At 35.2% G+C, this 18,061-nt stretch overlaps 3 protein-coding genes across 3 annotated transcripts; 2 read left to right on the top strand and 1 right to left on the bottom strand.

Moving 5' to 3' along the window:
- The first annotated feature begins 1,278 nt into the window (after nt 1-1,278).
- LOC112722434 (HIPL1 protein) lies at nt 1,279-6,532 on the top strand. Its single transcript, XM_025773446.3, has 7 exons — nt 1,279-1,961; nt 2,044-2,201; nt 2,707-3,522; nt 3,755-3,971; nt 4,256-4,434; nt 5,093-5,334; nt 5,994-6,532. Exons 1-7 carry the CDS (start codon nt 1,868-1,870, stop codon nt 6,382-6,384), a joined length of 2,097 nt encoding a protein of 698 aa, XP_025629231.1. The 5' UTR covers nt 1,279-1,867; the 3' UTR covers nt 6,385-6,532.
- A 644-nt stretch (nt 6,533-7,176) lies between these two features.
- Nucleotides 7,177-14,418, top strand: LOC112722433 (DDT domain-containing protein DDR4). The gene is made up of 12 exons (XM_025773445.3): nt 7,177-8,152; nt 8,275-8,385; nt 9,649-9,735; nt 9,874-9,911; nt 9,993-10,074; nt 10,235-10,341; nt 10,451-10,616; nt 11,287-11,379; nt 11,854-11,977; nt 12,867-12,909; nt 13,001-13,189; nt 13,280-14,418. Exons 1-12 carry the CDS (start codon nt 7,703-7,705, stop codon nt 14,046-14,048), a joined length of 2,259 nt encoding a protein of 752 aa, XP_025629230.1. The 5' UTR covers nt 7,177-7,702; the 3' UTR covers nt 14,049-14,418.
- Nucleotides 14,419-14,710: 292 nt separating this feature from the next.
- Nucleotides 14,711-17,161, bottom strand: LOC112722431 (AAA-ATPase ASD, mitochondrial). The gene is made up of 2 exons (XM_025773444.3): nt 16,520-17,161; nt 14,711-16,277 (listed from the first exon to the last, which is right to left on the bottom strand). The coding sequence occupies exons 1-2, from the start codon at nt 16,843-16,845 to the stop codon at nt 15,020-15,022; spliced, it is 1,584 nt and encodes a 527-aa protein (XP_025629229.1). The 5' UTR covers nt 16,846-17,161; the 3' UTR covers nt 14,711-15,019.
- Between the last annotated feature and the right edge of the window lie 900 nt (nt 17,162-18,061).

The raw sequence follows: 18,061 nt of genomic DNA, 5'->3' as shown, positions 1-18,061 counted from the left end.
CATTGTATTGAGATTTTGTAAATCATCATTCATAGGTGACTTAGTTTGCATTGCATGCAAGTTTCAAAGTATTACCTTCATAAGCATTTGCACAAATATTCTCAATTATTTATATGAAAATTTTTATGTTAAGTAAAAAATTTTCACAAACTCATTATGTTCTTCATTATTAAAGAATGATCATAGAATATGGTACTTGCAATTAAATTAATATTTTACATGATTAAAAATAAAGATGAGTTTATTTAATTATTTTAAATTAATCTTTTGAAAAACTTTAAAATTAATTTATAATTTAGGATTTGAAAATGTATAATTTTTTTTGTATATATGAATAATCAAATTAGAGATAAATAGATAAAAAATTTTAGAAATTAAAATTTATCAATTAAAAAATAATTATACATAAATAATTCAAAGGGAGTATTTTAGATTTTAAAATTTTTTTTAGGGACTATTTTAAGATTTTTTTAATTTTTTGGAGACTATTTCGAAATTTTTTAAACTTTATGAAACTGTTTTATACTTCATTCTCAGGACTGATTTGTCTAGATTGCACACATGGACACTTAACGGCCACGTGTGCGAATAAACATTTTATGATCAGTAATCACCGCTAATAACAAATAGAGAAAAATTGTATTATCTAACAAAAATAAATGTTGGAGATTATTTTGTCTATTTTAAAATTTGAAAGACTAAAATGTCCAAATTTTAAAAATCTCATAAACTGATTTGGGTCATTACTTTTAATTTTATTTAATTACATATTTAATTTAAAATAATTTTACATGTACATTTAATTACGTAATGTTACATTAATAGTATAAATCGTCGATAAATAAAACGAATGTAATTGAACGATCAAAATTATTTTTTTATTTATCATGATTCGAACATTTATAAGAAATAAAATTAAATCGACATTTATAAAAAATTAAATTAGTTTGGTAAAATTCAAATGGTACAATAAAACTATCCAACAAATTACCTAGCAAAATGTACAACATGCTTTTCTATTGGGTTATCGGTTTATCCTTAATTGAGTTAATAAATGATCTCTTTTTTAGTGTCTACAAGTAAAATAATATCAAATAAATATAAAAAATTAACTTTTAATTAGTTAATACTAGTAAATTTTTTATTATAAAATTATTTTTACCCCTAATTTTAAAAGATTTAGAATTTAAAATAAAAATAATTTAAAAATTAATTGATATTGACCAAAAGAAGTTGACTGCTAATTAAGCTTAAATATATATATATATACCCCACAATGAACCAAGCAACAACCAAGATGGACAAGCACCCCCAAATTGTTTTCTAGATGCTGGCTTTATTTTCATTGAGGCAGATAAAAAAGTCAACTGCTGCCCATAGACATCTCCAACTTGATGCCTTTATCATCATCATCTTCAACTGCCATGATTATATATTTGATGATTTTATTTATGATGAATATGAATTATGAAGCCATAGCCTACAAGCCTAAAATAAATGAACGCAACAACTACTCTGAAAATTGAGGCGAGTGTTTTTTGACCGTCTTTTTTCAAGTAGCTTTCATGTGACTGTGAAAGTTGATGCTTGAACAAAACAAAAAAAGAAGAGACAAAGTGACTGATTTAGAAGAAGATTTCAAAGTCCAAAGAAAGAGACAGACACACAGAGAGCAGAAGGAAGAAAATTCAACACTTTCAGAAAGCTGTTTTATTTTTATTTTTATTTTTGGGTAGAATAATGTTTTCAACCCTACCACTCCTACTACTACTAATGCTCCTTAGAGTTAAACAATGTTAAAGTTGAATTAGATTTGATATTCTTCGATCTTGTAGTTTTAGCTTTCAGTTTCAACTGGTTTGGTATCATGAAGGGTGTTCTAATTTCCATCAACTTTATCTTTTGTTGCTTCTTACTGTTTTTGGATTCATCAACTTCACTTCCTTTATGCGTTGACTCAAGTATGTTCGTCCTTCCTTCTTTTGCCATTTTTTCGTATGCATATGCTTTTGTTTTTCTTAATATTGTTTTTGTTTGGTGTAGGTGCACCTTTCATCCTCAATAGCACACTTGAATTTTGTCCTTACAATGGAAGCACTTGCTGCAACTCCACAGAAGATACACAAATTCAGAAACAATTCCAGCTTATGAACATCTCTGATACTACCTGTGCCTCAGCTCTGAAATCGATACTTTGTGCGGTAAGGTTCTGTTCTTCCCAACACCAACAATTGTGCGGTAAAGTTGAGGTGTCTATGAAAAAGGAACCAGAGAAGTGAAGAAGTAACAAAATCTTTTCCCCTTAGTTAATGGGTTACACTTGGTTGAGTTATGCCATTAAGATTTAAGATAATAATGTTATCTCTTTATGAATCTTGAAAATTTGATTGCTTGAAAAATCTGCATATTGCAAGTAATTTGTTGACTAACCAGTAATAGTGACCAATTTTATTCCATACTTTATGCCATAAAATAATTAAATATTTATCTAGTCACATACTCACATGTTCATATTTGAAAGTTTTGAGTCTCAAGCCTCGCTCAATTCCTCAACATAGATGAAGCATAGTTTTCAAAAGTCTAGGAACAAACTATTTCTTTGTGGATTATTTGCATAATTTTCAATGTTAGAAGTTCTTTGTCCTGTAAACTCATAACTTGTCTCTATGCAGTTCCTTTCATTGTAACTTAATTTATTTTTTTTAGAGGTGTGATCCGTATTCGGCCGAGCTGTTTACAGTTCAATCGACGCCCCGATCAGTTCCCTTGCTCTGCAATTCCACCATTGCATCCAATTCCTCCCAGTCAAAGGCAGTAGCAGTGGAAGACTTCTGCTCTCAAGTATGGGAATCATGTCAATCTGTGTCAATAAAGAACTCGCCATTTTCGCCTTCATTACAAGGCCAAGCAGGGAGAACACCATCTAAAAGCAATCCAAGTAAACTCACAGATCAATGGCAGTCGAAAACAGATTTTTGTACTGCATTTGGTGGATCCTCCACTAGTGAATCTGTATGCTTTGAAGGAGAACCTGTTGCATTAAAGAACACTGACTCAGAAGCTCCTATTAGTCCTCCACATGGCTTGTGCCTTGAAAAAATTGGCAATGGATCCTATCTCAACATGGTTGCTCATCCAGATGGCACGAACCGTGCATTCTTCTCGAATCAGAAGGGACAAGTTTGGTTAGCAACTATTCCTGCTGATGGATCAGGAGGAAAATTGCAGCTTGATGAGTCAAGTCCCTTTGTTGATCTAACTGATATGGTTTATAGTGATGCTAAACTTGGAATGATGGGAATGGCATTCCATCCGAAATTCGCAGAAAATGGCCGGTTCTTCGCCTCATTCACCTGTGACAAAGATAAGTGGTCTGGTTGTAATGGAATATGTTCTTGTAACTCAAATGTTAATTGTGATCCTTCAAAGATAGGCACAGGTAGTAGTGGTGCACAACCCTGCCAATACCAAGCTGTTGTTGCTGAATATACTGCTAATGGTACCGCGTCTCAGCCTTCATCGGTACTGATCTCTACACACACAAAAGTAGTTTCTATAATGAGTTTAATTTGAGAAATTCTTAGGTGTTTATGCAGCGTGTTATGTAATGTGCCGATAATTAATAAGAAAATGTCAAAACAGATAAGAGTTTTAGTGGTCATTTCCTCCATGAGCTTCCAAGAATTATTCATTTAATGCAATGTCATGATTAATAGGACTAAATTAAAGTATTAAGATGTTATTGAATTTTCAGGCTGTAAGTGCTAAACCAACAGAGGTGAGAAGGATATTTACCATGGGGTTGCCTTCTAATACTGAGAATGGAGGTCAGATTCTCTTTGGACCTAATGATGGGTACTTGTACTTCATGATGGGAGATGGTTCAGGCACTGGTGATCCATACAACTTTGCTCAAAACAAGAAATCATTGCTTGGGAAGATTATGAGGCTTGATATAGACAACATCCCAAGTGAGAGTTAACTCCATTGATATCCTAATGTAATGGATTGGTTTGTAAGGAAACTTGTAGCAGAACTAAGTAATCCGTCCCTAGTTAACCATATACAGGTGTTAAATTATATGTCTTGATATTGTAAAAAGTTTTATACAGACATTTCAATCTTGTATTGTCATGATTGTTGTTAGCTAAAGTGTTCAACTTGAGCACTCGCTACTCAAGTCATACAATCTCAGTGCATAAAAAATTATAGTTTTTTTCCCCACTCTTGATAAGCATCTATTGTTATCTTTCAGGTGCAGCCGAAATTAGCAAACAAGGTCTTTGGGGTAGCTATTCCATTCCTAAGGACAATCCATTCAGCCAAGACAATGGTTCACAGGCTGAAATATGGGCCTTGGGATTAAAAACTCCATGGCGATGCAGTTTTGATTCAGAAAGACCTTCCTACTTTTTCTGTGGAGATGCTGGACAGGTATATGAATTCTTCACCTTAGAAGGATGTTAGGGACTTGGGTATTATGGGGTGCTCCAAGTCTCAAATCCGGTAATATGGAATGCTTGATATTGTATTTAAGGAGAGGGATTCTTTTTCCCTAATAGCTAGCTTTTAAAGGGTGGTTTTCTACTTCCCTTAGATACTTAATAGTGGTATCCAAGCCTTGGTTGTCAGCCATGGAAAGGGCTACTTATAAGCAGGACTAAGGTGAATGTCATAACTGGTAGTGAAGTGGCTATCGCTGGGTCAGTGTTGATAAAGGGAAGTCATTGTGGACGTCGGCTTTACAGGGACGGTGTATTGTTAGGAACTTGGGTATTATAGGGTGCCCAAAGTCTCACTTCGGGTATTATGGAATACATGATGTTGTTTTTAAGGAGAGTAGTTCTTTTCTCTCACAACTAATTTTTAAAGTGTGGTTTTTCTCTTTCTTTAGTCAAGTTTACATGTCTAGTTTATATTTATTAAATTCCATACAGAATTTCTACGTATTATTGATGCGTGCACCAAGAAAAAGAGCATTCAAGAAAGCACAAGTCTATTGTCTTGATGACTCTGTACTTGTATAAAAATTGAAAGATAATCACAATAACAACCTGAGGAATGTTGTGAATTACATCAGTGATATTTGCAGGATCTTTATGAGGAAGTGGATCTCATCACAAAAGGTGGAAACTATGGCTGGCGTGTTTATGAGGGTCCCTATCCATTCACCCCTAATGAATCACCTGGAGGCAATACCTCCAAAGACTCCATAAATCCAATTATGCCAATACTTGGATACAACCATTCGGAGGTTAACAAGAATGAAGGGTCAGCATGCATCATTGGGGGTTATATGTATCGATCTAACACTGATCCTTGCATGTATGGAAGGTATTCACAAGCTTCTCATTATTTGCATTGATGCCCTTCAACTGATAACAATTACACATAATTTAGCATGATTGAGTGTTAGGTATATAATTGCCTTTCTAGTAATATCGAGTTAAAAAAAATTGTACACGCTTGTCTACCCTTATTCTTGTTCTCGATCTAATTTGGGAACTTCTAATTCGTCAATCATCATTCGAGATGGAATCAGAATGTTTATGATAGTCTAAATTGGAGACCCAAATATTATACATTCTCTCTATCGAATAAGAAATAAATAATTTAACTATTAACTTCCAATATAATTGATCAGATGATAGTTATTTATTAATTAATAATATCATCCAAATTAATTTTTATATTAACAAATTAGACCACATTTAGAATATAAATTTGTAACCCTAAAATTTGAAATAGAGAAAATACTCAGTGTAGTCTCTGAAGTTTCAATTGCTTCAATTTAATCTCTAAACTTTTCAATTGACTCTGTGAAGGAAACCATCGCAGGGATTAACGTGATTAAAATTTGAAAAGTTTAGGGACTAAATTAAGACAATTGAAACTTCAAGAACTAAATTGAGGCTCGAGTATTTTCTGGATTGGAATAATGTCGGTCTTTGTAATATTATCTGCGCAGTTTCTCACTAAAATCTGAATTTCAGGTACCTGTATGCTGATCTATATTCAGTTGCAGTGTGGGAAGCAACAGAAGATCCTGTAAACAGTGGAAACTTCAGCAAAAGCAGAATCCCCTTCAGCTGTTCACATGATTCTCCTATCAAATGTGATCCTGTGCCTGGAACCTCCCTCCCAGCGCTAGGCTACATCTACTCATTTGGAGAAGACAACAACAAAGACGTGTATATCCTTGCGAGCGAAGGCGTCTACAGAGTTGTTCGTCCGAGTCGCTGCAGTTACACTTGCTCCCAGGAAAAGGCAACAACAGAGGCTCCTTCTCCTTCTACTTCTCCATCTCATGCATGCCGTAACTTCTCTATATACCAGTTTCTGCAGATTTCATTTTTCTTGTTGCTTTTAATATGTTTTGTGTAGTGTGATCCTGTTTCTTGGGCATGAAGAATGATAGAAAGCATATTCACTTGATGTAATGTTATATATTCATGGTAGTGATGAACAGAAGTGATTTCTCCCTTTGAAAATCAAATAAGAACGTAACATTAATACTGCTTTACACTAACAATTCTAATTGGTGCATCAAAATTAAATTCTAAAATTATAAAAATAAAGTATAAAGAAAAGAGTAATTAAATCCTAAAGTAAGTATAACTTATTCAACCTACACTTGTTAAGTTCTTATTTTTGCTATTAATGTGTTTCCTTTCTCAACATGAAGTTAGAAAACAAGCGAATCTAGTTGTGTGATGATGATGAGTAGTTTTGGTGATTTGGTCCGACATGCACGGAAGAAGAAAACCTAGTACTCTTGTTTGGTAATACGTTATCTGCTATTATTGAAGTCATAAATTCCCTTGCATTCTTCAATATTCTATAATATACATCAACTAATAAGCTCTCAACATCAGCAGTTGTCTCATTTTTATTTTATCAATGGATTTGCCAAGTCTTTTAGCATTAATGAAAAAGGGGAACAATCTTGTCAAAAAAGGAAAATCAATACTCTATCAATGTCTCAACTCTACTGTGAAATTCTTACTACTAATTGGTAATAACCAGCAACGATCAAATTTATAGATTTCGATTTTACCCAAATGACAAAACCTCAAATTGGAGGTAAATGTGTCAGGAGAAGAGAAAAGACACAGACTATTCAAGTTTAACCCTAGCTACCTCTTTTATTGCCAAACCAGATTTTTCCTGTGATTTGTAGACTTGGAAATTTGACCTATGTATTTGTAGGAGCTACAAAGGTACAAGGTAACGGAAAGAATAGAATAAAAATATAAGCTCAAATTAACAAGTTAACACCTTATTTTACAAATTGACCTAAAGTGAAAATAAAATCCAACAACAAACCAAACCAAATTCAGGTGTTGTGTTTCTCACTCTTGCTCCCTTCTTCACCAAAAACACATCTCTTTCTCTTTCTTCACTTTGTTACGCACACTTCAGTTCAGACTTCAGAGCTATTCTATTTGCAAAGTCACAAAAACACAGAAACCTCATAAGGGGTGGTATTTGGATTTGAGGGTTTGGACCCATTGGTCCTTCCCCAACTTAACTTAAAAGAAAAAACCTTTTTTTTCCCCTTCCTTTTTTCTCTTCATTCATTGTTTCTCGTTCTAAATCTCTTATCTTTGTTTGATTTTCTCTCTCTAACCCATGATCCTCTACATGTAATCCACCGTAACTTCCCCTAAACCCTAAACTCTCCGATCTCTCTGTCACCACCATGTTCCAGGGATCTCCCCCTCCTCCGGCTACCGCCCAACGCCGATCCTCGTCGTCGCCGGAACGCAATTCCCTAAACCACATCGCCGGCGACGATCACGCCGCCGCCGCCGCCGCTCCCGATCCTCCTCCTCCGCAAACCACAAGGAGCAACCGCCCCTCTCGCGCGTGCGTCCTCCGCGCCGCTTCTCGCCTCTCAGGTCTCTTCGCCGCGGAGCCTTCACCGTCGATCCATCGGCGGAAGCCGAAGTCCGGGAAGAAAGAGCGCCGGCGGGCGGAGGAGGAGGAGGAGGAAGAAGAAGATGAGGAGTCGCCGCCGCTGTCGCCACAGCAGCAGCAATGCGCGAAGATCGTGACGCAGCTCGTGGAACCGCCGCTGTCGCCGTCGAGGATGCCGCGGTGGAACCTCCGGTGCATGTGGGAGTTGGCTTCGGTGCTCAATTTTTTGCATGTTAGCTCCAAAGCTGTGATCTTTTTCGTCTTGGATTGCGTTTTTCATTACTGGGGGAGTGCTTAATTCTTATGCATTTCCTAGTATTTCTGAAAATGCTTGTTTTTTGTGTTTATTTGCAGCTGTTTAGGCCACTTTTGAATATCTCACTTGAATTTTCTGCTGAAGAGTTCGAGACTGCACTTCTTACTCCCAATGACACTTTGAGTGATATACATATGCCTTTGCTTAAGGTTGGTGCCTTTGTTTTATGCTTCTTCAGTTTATGGCATTTTATCATTGAATGTAGTATGTCCTTTGTCTTTGTGGTTTCAGTTTGTTTTAGTACTTGTTACTGTGATGTTTACTTATTAGAACTTCAATTAAAGTTCTACTTTGTTTCCATAGTGAGTGAAGTTTGCAAATCCTGCAAAGCTTTTACTTTCATAGCTTTGCTTCATGAGTTTCAAGTTTTAGTTCTCTGCTGGTTTTTGTAGGATGCTGACTTATTAGTGAGACTTTAGATTTATGAAGTTGTAGTTTGGGGACTATATACTCATAGCTCATAGGAGGTTGCTGTGGCTGAAAGATGGTGGAATTAATCAGAAACTGAAAATTTGTTTTGCTTGAGTTTCCATTGCAAACTGATGACTCATCAATGAACTTGGAAAATAATATATTCCCACACAGACATATTTTTTACGACTGAATAGCATGTTTGGCCAAGGTTGGTAAGTAGAGAGCCGGGGTTCTTTAATGTAATTCTTCATTTTATCCTTGTCTTAGACATTTTCCTAATGTTCTGGATTCAAATAGATCCTCAAAGTCAAAATTAGGATTGCAAGATACAAATTATGCATTGACAGGCACTTTGTATAAGATAGCTTCATGGGAAACAGATATGGGTCAACATAGCAGAATTATATTTTGTTGCAAGAATTTTGTTATATTTAATTCGTATTGAAAGGTTTCTGACTTGAACTATAATTCGCTGGAAGATTTAAATAGTGTGAGTAACGCAAGAATTTATGTTTGAGGTTTAGTTCTTTACTGAAATACCTGATGCAAGATACTCTATGGATCCTTGATCGATTGACTTATGGATCAAAGTGGGCTGATCAATAACAAAGATGCTACTTTAACTTATGTTTATAAAAAGATGCTACTCATAACATCAACCATACATTCTGAATCTGTACTACATGGGTGGGCAGATAGATATTGGGGCCAATAAAAGTTGTCTTGATTATAACAACATTATTGTTGCATTATTCTGTCAAAAGAGGATACTCAGTGGTGAGTATTACATAGAGAAAAAGAGAGAATGTTAGGGCTGTTTATTGCAAGGGAGCGTACAGTTCCAGATTTTGTGAGAGGTATTTGAAGTTATGATTTTAGCCATAGTGCTAGTGCAGCGATCTCTGGTTTATTTCTTAAGAACATAGGAGTTTTATTGTCTTGTTTATTTGCACAACTGCTTCTGGTCTAATAACAACACTTATTGAATCTTTTGACAGGCAATCCCTCCTATTATACGCATGGCACTCACACGTGATACTTGGATAACTGTATTATGCAGAAAATTGAGAGATTGGTGGCATTGGGTAATGAAATACTTCAACTTAACAGGCTGTTATTTGATTGAGTATTGTGTTTTTTTTTATTTTTTTTATTTTTTTATTTTTTATTTTTTATTTTTTTATAGTTTCAAGAGCTGATAAGTGGATGGAATTCAATTGCAGGTTGCTGATGGGGATCTTCCAATTGTTGCTTCACATGGGTTAGTATTATTGCAACATTTAAATAGGAGAATGTTAATATATGTATATACCAAGCCTCAGATTTTATGCTAATATGACAGGACGGAAATTGAAGTATATAAATCGCTTGATCCAGGGGTTCGTCTTGTGATCTTAAAAGCATTATGTGACATTCGTGTTGAGGTAATACTCATATTCATTACAACATCATATATTAAATTAAATGGGTGAACTTTGAATGGCACAGTGATGTCTCAGCATAGGCAATGGATATCTTTCTCTGATTATCCCATTTTCTAATTTACAAGTGCTTTATTGACCAAATTTGAGTAATATTTCGCAGCAAGAAGATATCCGGAATTATATTGACAACTCCCTCAAACATGGTGTTAAACTCTCAACATTTCGTAAAGAGCGAATTGGAGGTGATTCACATGGAATTTCTTATTGGTAATATACTTTTGGTTTCACTTATATGAGCCCAATTCAGATGTTTTTTTTTTAAAACTTTTTGGACATCTGTTTGTGGTTTTATTCATTTGAAATTTGGTTAGTGCAGGTATGAAGATGACCCAGTTGTTGGTCATAGGCTGTATCGAGAAACAAGAAAAACTGAAGTGATTCAAATGAAGAAAGGGAAACCAAGAGGTTCACTGGTTCTTTCTAATACATCATACCAGTGGGAATCTGTAGCTACCAATTTTGATGAATTTCAAGATGTTTCTGTAAGTTACTAAATCTGGTTGATCTTTGTTTGGTTACTACATAGCACTGAGCAGTTGACATTTTATAATTGTTGGGTGGTTTGCTTTGAATTGGAACATTGGTGTTATAAACTTATCATTAGATGATAAATCAACAATCAATAACATTGAAGATATGATTAATAGTATGTTGTGAGGTTCTCCTAAACAGATAAAAGTTGAACATGAGTTACCCAGCTATAGAAATTCCTGTTGGAACTGCTTCTTAGCTAACATCATACATTGAAACCTTTCTTTTGTTATATATAATGACATCAACAGTGAGACAGAAGTAAGGAAACAAGAAGAAAAATAATAAAGCAGTTTTGTTCCATAAAGGGTGCTTTAAACTTTATGGAACAAATCCATAATTTGTTTTTAAAGAAAAAACTTAAAAAAAATAATAAAATACATAAAATAATCAATATTATGTTATCCATAAGATTTTAACAAAGCTAATAGTTCATACGACCAGCTGATTGATCCATTCTTATGTTGTTATTCATTTTCTGAAGTTGGGGCGGGGAAGGGGGAGAGGGGGAGGGGGAGGGAACAAAGAAAGTAGCCCATCCCCTAATTAGTTTATTATGAATTGTGTAATCTTTGTCCTTCACATCAAGCTGCATATCACTTCATTCATCTGTTTCCACAGGAGAAGCTTTTCTCAAGTAAAAACAGGACAGAGATCTCTGTGGGGAAAAAGCTAAAGATAGACATGCTTCCTGAAATTGAGAAAGTCCATAAGGTACTCTTTTATGTGGTTGACAAATTTAAGAATATAGGGACAACATAAGTACTTTTATTTGATATCCCCTCACTACTAAGGCCCAGTTTGGGTAAACAACTTAATTAAGTTACTTTTGAAGAAATAGCTTAAACAATAAATGCTTATATTAAAAGTAACTTATAAATAAATTATTTTGTGTTTGGTTTTTCAGTTCTAAAAGTACTTATTTTAAGAGAAAAATGATAAAAAGCTTTTTATTATGAGAGAAGTCATTTTTTTTAACTTCTCCTTAAGCACCAAAATAGCTTTTTAGAAAGTTGCAATTTTGCTTTGAAAATTGTACCAGACATTAATATTACACATTTTCATAAGTTAAAAGTTAAAAAAAGTCACTTATGAACCTATCCAAACGGGTCCTAAGTATCTTGATTTATGGTCCTGAAGAATCTGAGTGTTTTTCAACTTACAAAATTGATTTGAATGTTGGCACAGAGAAAGGAAAAGTTGCTGAAAAAGCAACAGAGAGAGGCCCTTCTTCTTGATAATTACATGATTGCTGATGGTCTTGCTACCGGACGTTCACTGCGTTATAGGAAGCCTGTTACCTACACTTTCGGTAAGAGCAAGAATTTATCACTATAACTTGAGTCTTCATTTTCTCAGTATTGGTATTTGATATCTACATTATAGAGAGATTAGCATTTTGATTCTACAGCTGGGGTTGGCCTTTTTGTTTTATGTTCTTTTGCTGGTGTTACATTTTCAAGTATATTGGACTTCACAGTTCACTCCTCTTTTGAGAAGTATGGTTTTTGTCAATGTTCTTGCACCTAATGTACCTTCTGTGGTTTGGCAAATTTTGCTTTGACATTGGCTCATATCTACATCATGATTATGGTGTGGAGAATGTCTTAGTATTATTGTACTTCACCAGAGGGACAAGGGCTTCTAGTACTAGGATGTTAGACCTCTCTAGTGACTGTTTGTTTTTTATCATCCAGTTAGTCTCTGGTCTGAATAAATGTGCTACATTTGATTATTTTTTCTTATTTATCATGGAATCTTCTCCCCTCATGATGCTAACACTATACCATTGCACTAGTGTCATACTTTGTACTGGTGCACCTTTTCTTGTTTTAATAATTTTGGTTTAAGACCCAATAAACAAAAGTTACAATGGTTGCATTGATCCTAATGGTGACCAATTGTAGAAATTTAAGCATTTTGGAAATTAATAAATTTAATGTTACATATTTATGCAAGGTGTAACCTCATTTGTGTTCTGTCTGTTTTCATTATTGGTCTGACCAAATTCTTTCCTTTCTATTGTTTTTTATTTTTACAATGACGCCATGGTGATTTGAATCTATGACCTGCAGTATCCCCAAATCTTCCACCATTAACCACTCCTAATGTCTTTAATCGATTTGTCCCCTGTACCTGATCTTCTTTAGTATTTTCTATGTGCTGATTTTATTCTGACTTTTGTAATACTGCCCTTGCAGATGATTATGATAAGTCCATAAATGAGGCAATCAAAGAAACCAAGTATGTGCATATTTTTCTGTGGGTAGACAGGCTAGTCATACTTATTCACTTAGAATTTGTAGTTATATGTTTCTGTTTCTTCTTTTATCAGACGGAAACAACCATCCCCAGAATCCATGCCCAAGAGAGAGTTGGTAGCAAAACCGGAAGCTTTTAGTAATGGTAAATGGAGTGGTCCTTCACATTCCCCTCAAAATCTGGATTTTGGTTGGTCATCTCCAAAATCACCTTACTCTGATGATGATGAGGAAGACCATATAACGGATCCACTTGATCGAACGTGTGTAACTTATTGTCCTCCTTGTCTCGAATTTGTTGTGTTTTGATCTCTCCTATCTAATATTCATTAACCATTTCATTTTAAAATCAGAAATCGTCGAAGACAGAGACCGAAGCGGTATTCAGATAAAGAGTTCCTTGATCCTGTATCAGATAATGATGCTGACTTTGACAGTGATGATGATATTGTTGGAGAAGCTGTATATGATGAAGAGTATCTCAAGAAGCGTAAGCAGAGAAGGAAGCTTTCTAGTAGCTCCGAAGGAGATGAAGAATATCAGTGGGATGAAGATAATGTTGAAGAGGAAGAAGAGGAAGAGGAAGAGGAAGAAGAAGAAGATGATGATGACGATGAAGATTCCTTGAGTATCAGCGAGGACAGTGACAAACCCCGTAAGTTCAAGGCATTGCGAGGCCGTACTACGAGGGATTCTAAACGCAGGCCTGTCAATGATTTTCAATCAGGTCTAAGGCGCAGTAAGAGGTCAACCCGAAACCGTGTAAATTACCGACAATACGAGGCGTCTGAATCAGAACAAGAGTTTATTAAACCTGAAAAGTCTAATACATCAGCTGATCACTCAGATCCCAGTGAGAATGGGGAATATATGATGGAAAGTGAAGATTCCGACCGGAATGATGATGAAGACCAGGAAATGAAAGTAGAAGAGCAGCCTGCTACTTATCCCATAGTAGAAGAGAATGAACAAAATGCACCTCCCGAAAAGTCAAGTAGTCCTGGTCAGGAGGAAGTTGAGAGCATCGGAAAGCACCATTTCCTTGATTTGAACGAGCTCGCCCCTAGCTCGGGTTTCGATGATGGTCCAAATACAATAATGAAAGATGAAGACAATGAATGACCACTGAAGCTTGCCCTTCTGCTTGAGTAGAAGGGAGTAGGGATTGTAATTTTATACAGCGGAAGCCGACGTGTATGATAATAGAATTATAAATTTTTGTTGTAAGCTCAGTGTTAGTTATGATCATGATCTTCCTATGGCATTATCTAAGCAAACCTCTGATGCTGCCAGAAGCAGCATAATGCTGAGTTATGTAGGTTAGGTAGTCATTTTTTTAGTGTTTCTACATTCAAAGGGTCTACGAAAATGGAGGAGGAAATGTTGGCGGGGTTTGTTTGACCCATCCAATTGATGTACAATAACTTAACAGGTACTGTAACTTTAAAAAGATGCGGCTTTCAGATTAATGAGCATTGCAGTTTTTTATTTACTCTTTTTTTTTTTTTTTCTGTTGACTTCGGTAGTGATTAGCATTAGAAAATTTGGCTTTTCATATTTGATAAAAGTGGTATTTTAATAATAACGGAACTGACAGAAGACAAATAATAATTATTTTATCAAGACTGCCAATTTTTCCAAGACTGTTTATTAATGTGCTGAATTGTCTTATTAGTTAAGTTAGTTGTTTTAACCAGAAAGAAATTAACAAAGACAGTGACCTTGCAAGTTCACATGGCCATTGATGATAAAGTTCACAGCATACATACATAGATACATACAAGTTGCAATAATTTTTTGAGCACCTTTTACAGCACATTATTAACAATTAATTTTATTATTCTCTAACACAAAGTTCAAAATTAATCCTAAAATTCGGGGGTTTAGTTGGATATCAAAGATCTCAGAAGCCAAATTACAAGATGAACCAAATCAAACCAGACCTGAGACCCCTATAGTATATTTAATCTACATTTTGGTTTCATGGGATGTAGACATATGAATATATGATACTTACTACCTACAATGATGAGAAATAATGTTTCTCATGTTTCGCTCTTAAGAATTCTTTTAACAAAAGACACAATAAAAGGCTATAGGCTTAGGTTTTTTGCTTGAGCAGGTTCTAAGTCCTCCCATACCTCACCATTTTCCTTAGTGTGATTTGTGTGCTTTAGTCCCTCATCTTCCTTAATGTGATCATTGGCATGCTTCAGTTCCTCATCTTCCTTTTTCGCGCAGCTCTGCCTCAGTTCCTCAGCTTTCATAGCAGCAGCAGCTTCCTCAAGTGATTCAATCAAGCAAGAAAGACACTTGTCTGCATCATCCAGTGGAGACTTAGGCATAAGGTTCTCAGCAACATCGGCTGGAGTGATCTTGAACTCCCCAATCAGCTTCCGAATGGTGTCGAACATGGGATGAGTTTCAAGCTTCAAGTAATTCTTGGCAAGCACTTTGAATCCATCAAAGCTGCAATGGGACAACTCTATGTGCTTGTCCATCCTGCCCCTTCGAATCAGCGCCGGGTCAAGCTTCTCCACATAGTTAGTAGTGAACACAATCAACCTCTCCCCACCACAAGCAGACCATATCCCATCAATGAAATTCAATAGCCCCGAAAGCGTCACCTTGCTGCTGCCACAGCCTCCATCTTCCTTCCCTTCTTTCCTAAGTTCTAAGCTCACCTTCTCACTCTCATCATCCGACAACTTGTCACCGCCTTTCTTCTTCCTCTGCCCTGTAAGATCAAGAGAGCAATCAATGTCCTCAATAACAATTATAGACTTACTCGTCGTCTCAATCAAGAGCTTCCTCAGCTCAGTGTTGTCCTTAACTGCCGTAAGCTCCAAGTCATACACATCATATCCTAACAAATTCGCCATTGCTGCAATCATTGTGGATTTTCCAGTACCAGGAGGGCCATAAAGGAGGTAACCCCTCTTCCAAGCTTTCCCAATCCTTGCATAAAAATCTTTGCTCTTGCTAAAAGTAACCAAATCCTCAATGATCTCCTTCTTCTTCTCAGAATCCATAGCCATTGTCTCAAAGGTTGCAGGGTGCTCAAACACAATGTGGCTCCACATTGTTTGCTTGTAACTTGGCCACTTGTATCCAGGGCTATTTGTGTACAACTTCCTCTGCCGATTCCTCAACCGAATCTCCTTCCCTTCCCTCATAACATGTTCCAAATACGAACTTGTGATCAAGTCCCTATACTTCATGTGGAAGCTGAGCTTGTAGAACCTCTTCTCTTGTTCAGGGTAGTATGACATGGACCTTGGTGGTGACGCAACCTTGCTAGATAACCACCAAACTTTTGCACCCTCATAATCATCAGTGACTCTCTCATACCTAATATTCAATGATAAAATTTTATAGGAAACAAAAAGCTAGTCACAAATTCAAGAAATTTGAAGGTCTATTTGGTTTGCTTTTTCATTTGCTAAGATTTCCTGTTTTCGTTCATTCTTTCACAAAAGATTTTCAAGATTTTAAGAATAAATGAAAACAAGAAACACTCGGAATAAAAATACAAACCAAAGAGGACCTTTGATACGCATTCTTGGGCAAAAAGAAAGTAAGAATTGCAATACTCGTCCATGGTGAGAACCAAGTTGGTGCTATCTTTTCCCATCTCAGCTTTGAGTCTCTTTGCACTCTTTGATGTGTTGGCACTGAGGTATGCCTCAACAGCAGCATAAGCCTCACTTCTCTTGAGCCTATCACCCAAGAATTCATGGAAGGAGATTCTTATATAAGGGTAGAAATAGCCCATAATTCTGTCTGTGTATTTCTCAAAGAACCTTCTAACTTCATATGGACAATACTGGCGTATGATTGCCCAAACAAACATGAAGCTTGCTAAGGTTGAACCCATTGTTGCCATCATCTCACTCATCTTGAAAGGCATCATCATCATATTATAGGTGTTTGTGTTTATGTGTGTGAAAGAAAGAAAGAAAAATAAGAAGGCTTGATGAAGTTAAAGTTTGAAACTTTGATCAATGCTTTTGCTACTTCAAGTGATGGAATTTGAATGGATCAATGAAATAGAATAGAACATGTAGAAACAAAAGACTCCAAGTTGGCTATGGGTGTTAATTAGTGTATCAAAAAGTGTGTGAGGGCCTGAGGGGAAAAAGAATAAAAATAGTGAGTGGGTAGGGATGTGGAGAAAGGAACCAGTGTTTATAAGCAAAATGAGTCAAATGACACTACTTGTTAATGACACTAGCAGTAGTAATAGGAGTGTGCAATTTTTATTATATGGTATATAACAGAAAAGGACAAGTGAGATATATAGAGTATTAGGTTCCACTAAGTTCTTTGATTTGGTGGGACTCTGTGGAGTGTGTAGTGTGGTCCAAGACCCTGAAAAAATATGTATGTGCTGATTCATTGTATGTTATGTCTTATTGGACAATGAAAGGAAAGGAAGCCATGGTAGTTGGTTGATTAAGAGCCGAATACTCCACTAATTCAAATTGATTAAGAAAAATGATAGTTCAATACATAAGTACTTTGCATTAATACAAAATCTGAAAAAGAACCGCATCTAAAAACTGTAGTGTATATAGTCTAATCTGATAATTATATTAATGATTATTTTTATTATTTGAATATGTAATTTTAAAGTTACACGTAACTAAACCGATTTAAATTAGTTGATTAAATTAGATATATTATTTTTAATAAATTGAATAGATGGAATTGAAATTTGAATTTAATTTATAAGACTAATAAATATCTTTTGTATGTCTAGTTACAATTATCACATGGTTTTAAATATGATTAAAAAAAAATAAAATTTGAGTAATTAGGACACTAAAGTATTGATACTCTTAAATTTTATTAACTGCCAAGAAAGTTGTTACAATAAATAAAAATAAACTATGAATATTTTAAAGAAAAAATTTAGGGAGTCATTATTTTTGTTGAAATCTGATCAGCACTTAACTATTAACAAAAAATTATTAATCTTACATCATTAGATGTCATTTCATACTATTAAAAATATTGATAATAACTAATTAATGACTAAACATCACAAATTCTACTGTCCTAGCACTCTTCTATTTTAAAACTACATACACTTTAGTTATGCTTAAAAAGGTATACAGATATTTCTGAATCTA

The sequence above is a fragment of the Arachis hypogaea genome, chromosome 11, assembly GCF_003086295.3.
Source record: "Arachis hypogaea cultivar Tifrunner chromosome 11, arahy.Tifrunner.gnm2.J5K5, whole genome shotgun sequence".
NCBI classification, from domain to species: domain Eukaryota; kingdom Viridiplantae; phylum Streptophyta; class Magnoliopsida; order Fabales; family Fabaceae; genus Arachis; species Arachis hypogaea.
Note: the sequence above shows the minus strand (reverse complement) of the source record. Positions and strands in the feature narration are given on the sequence as shown.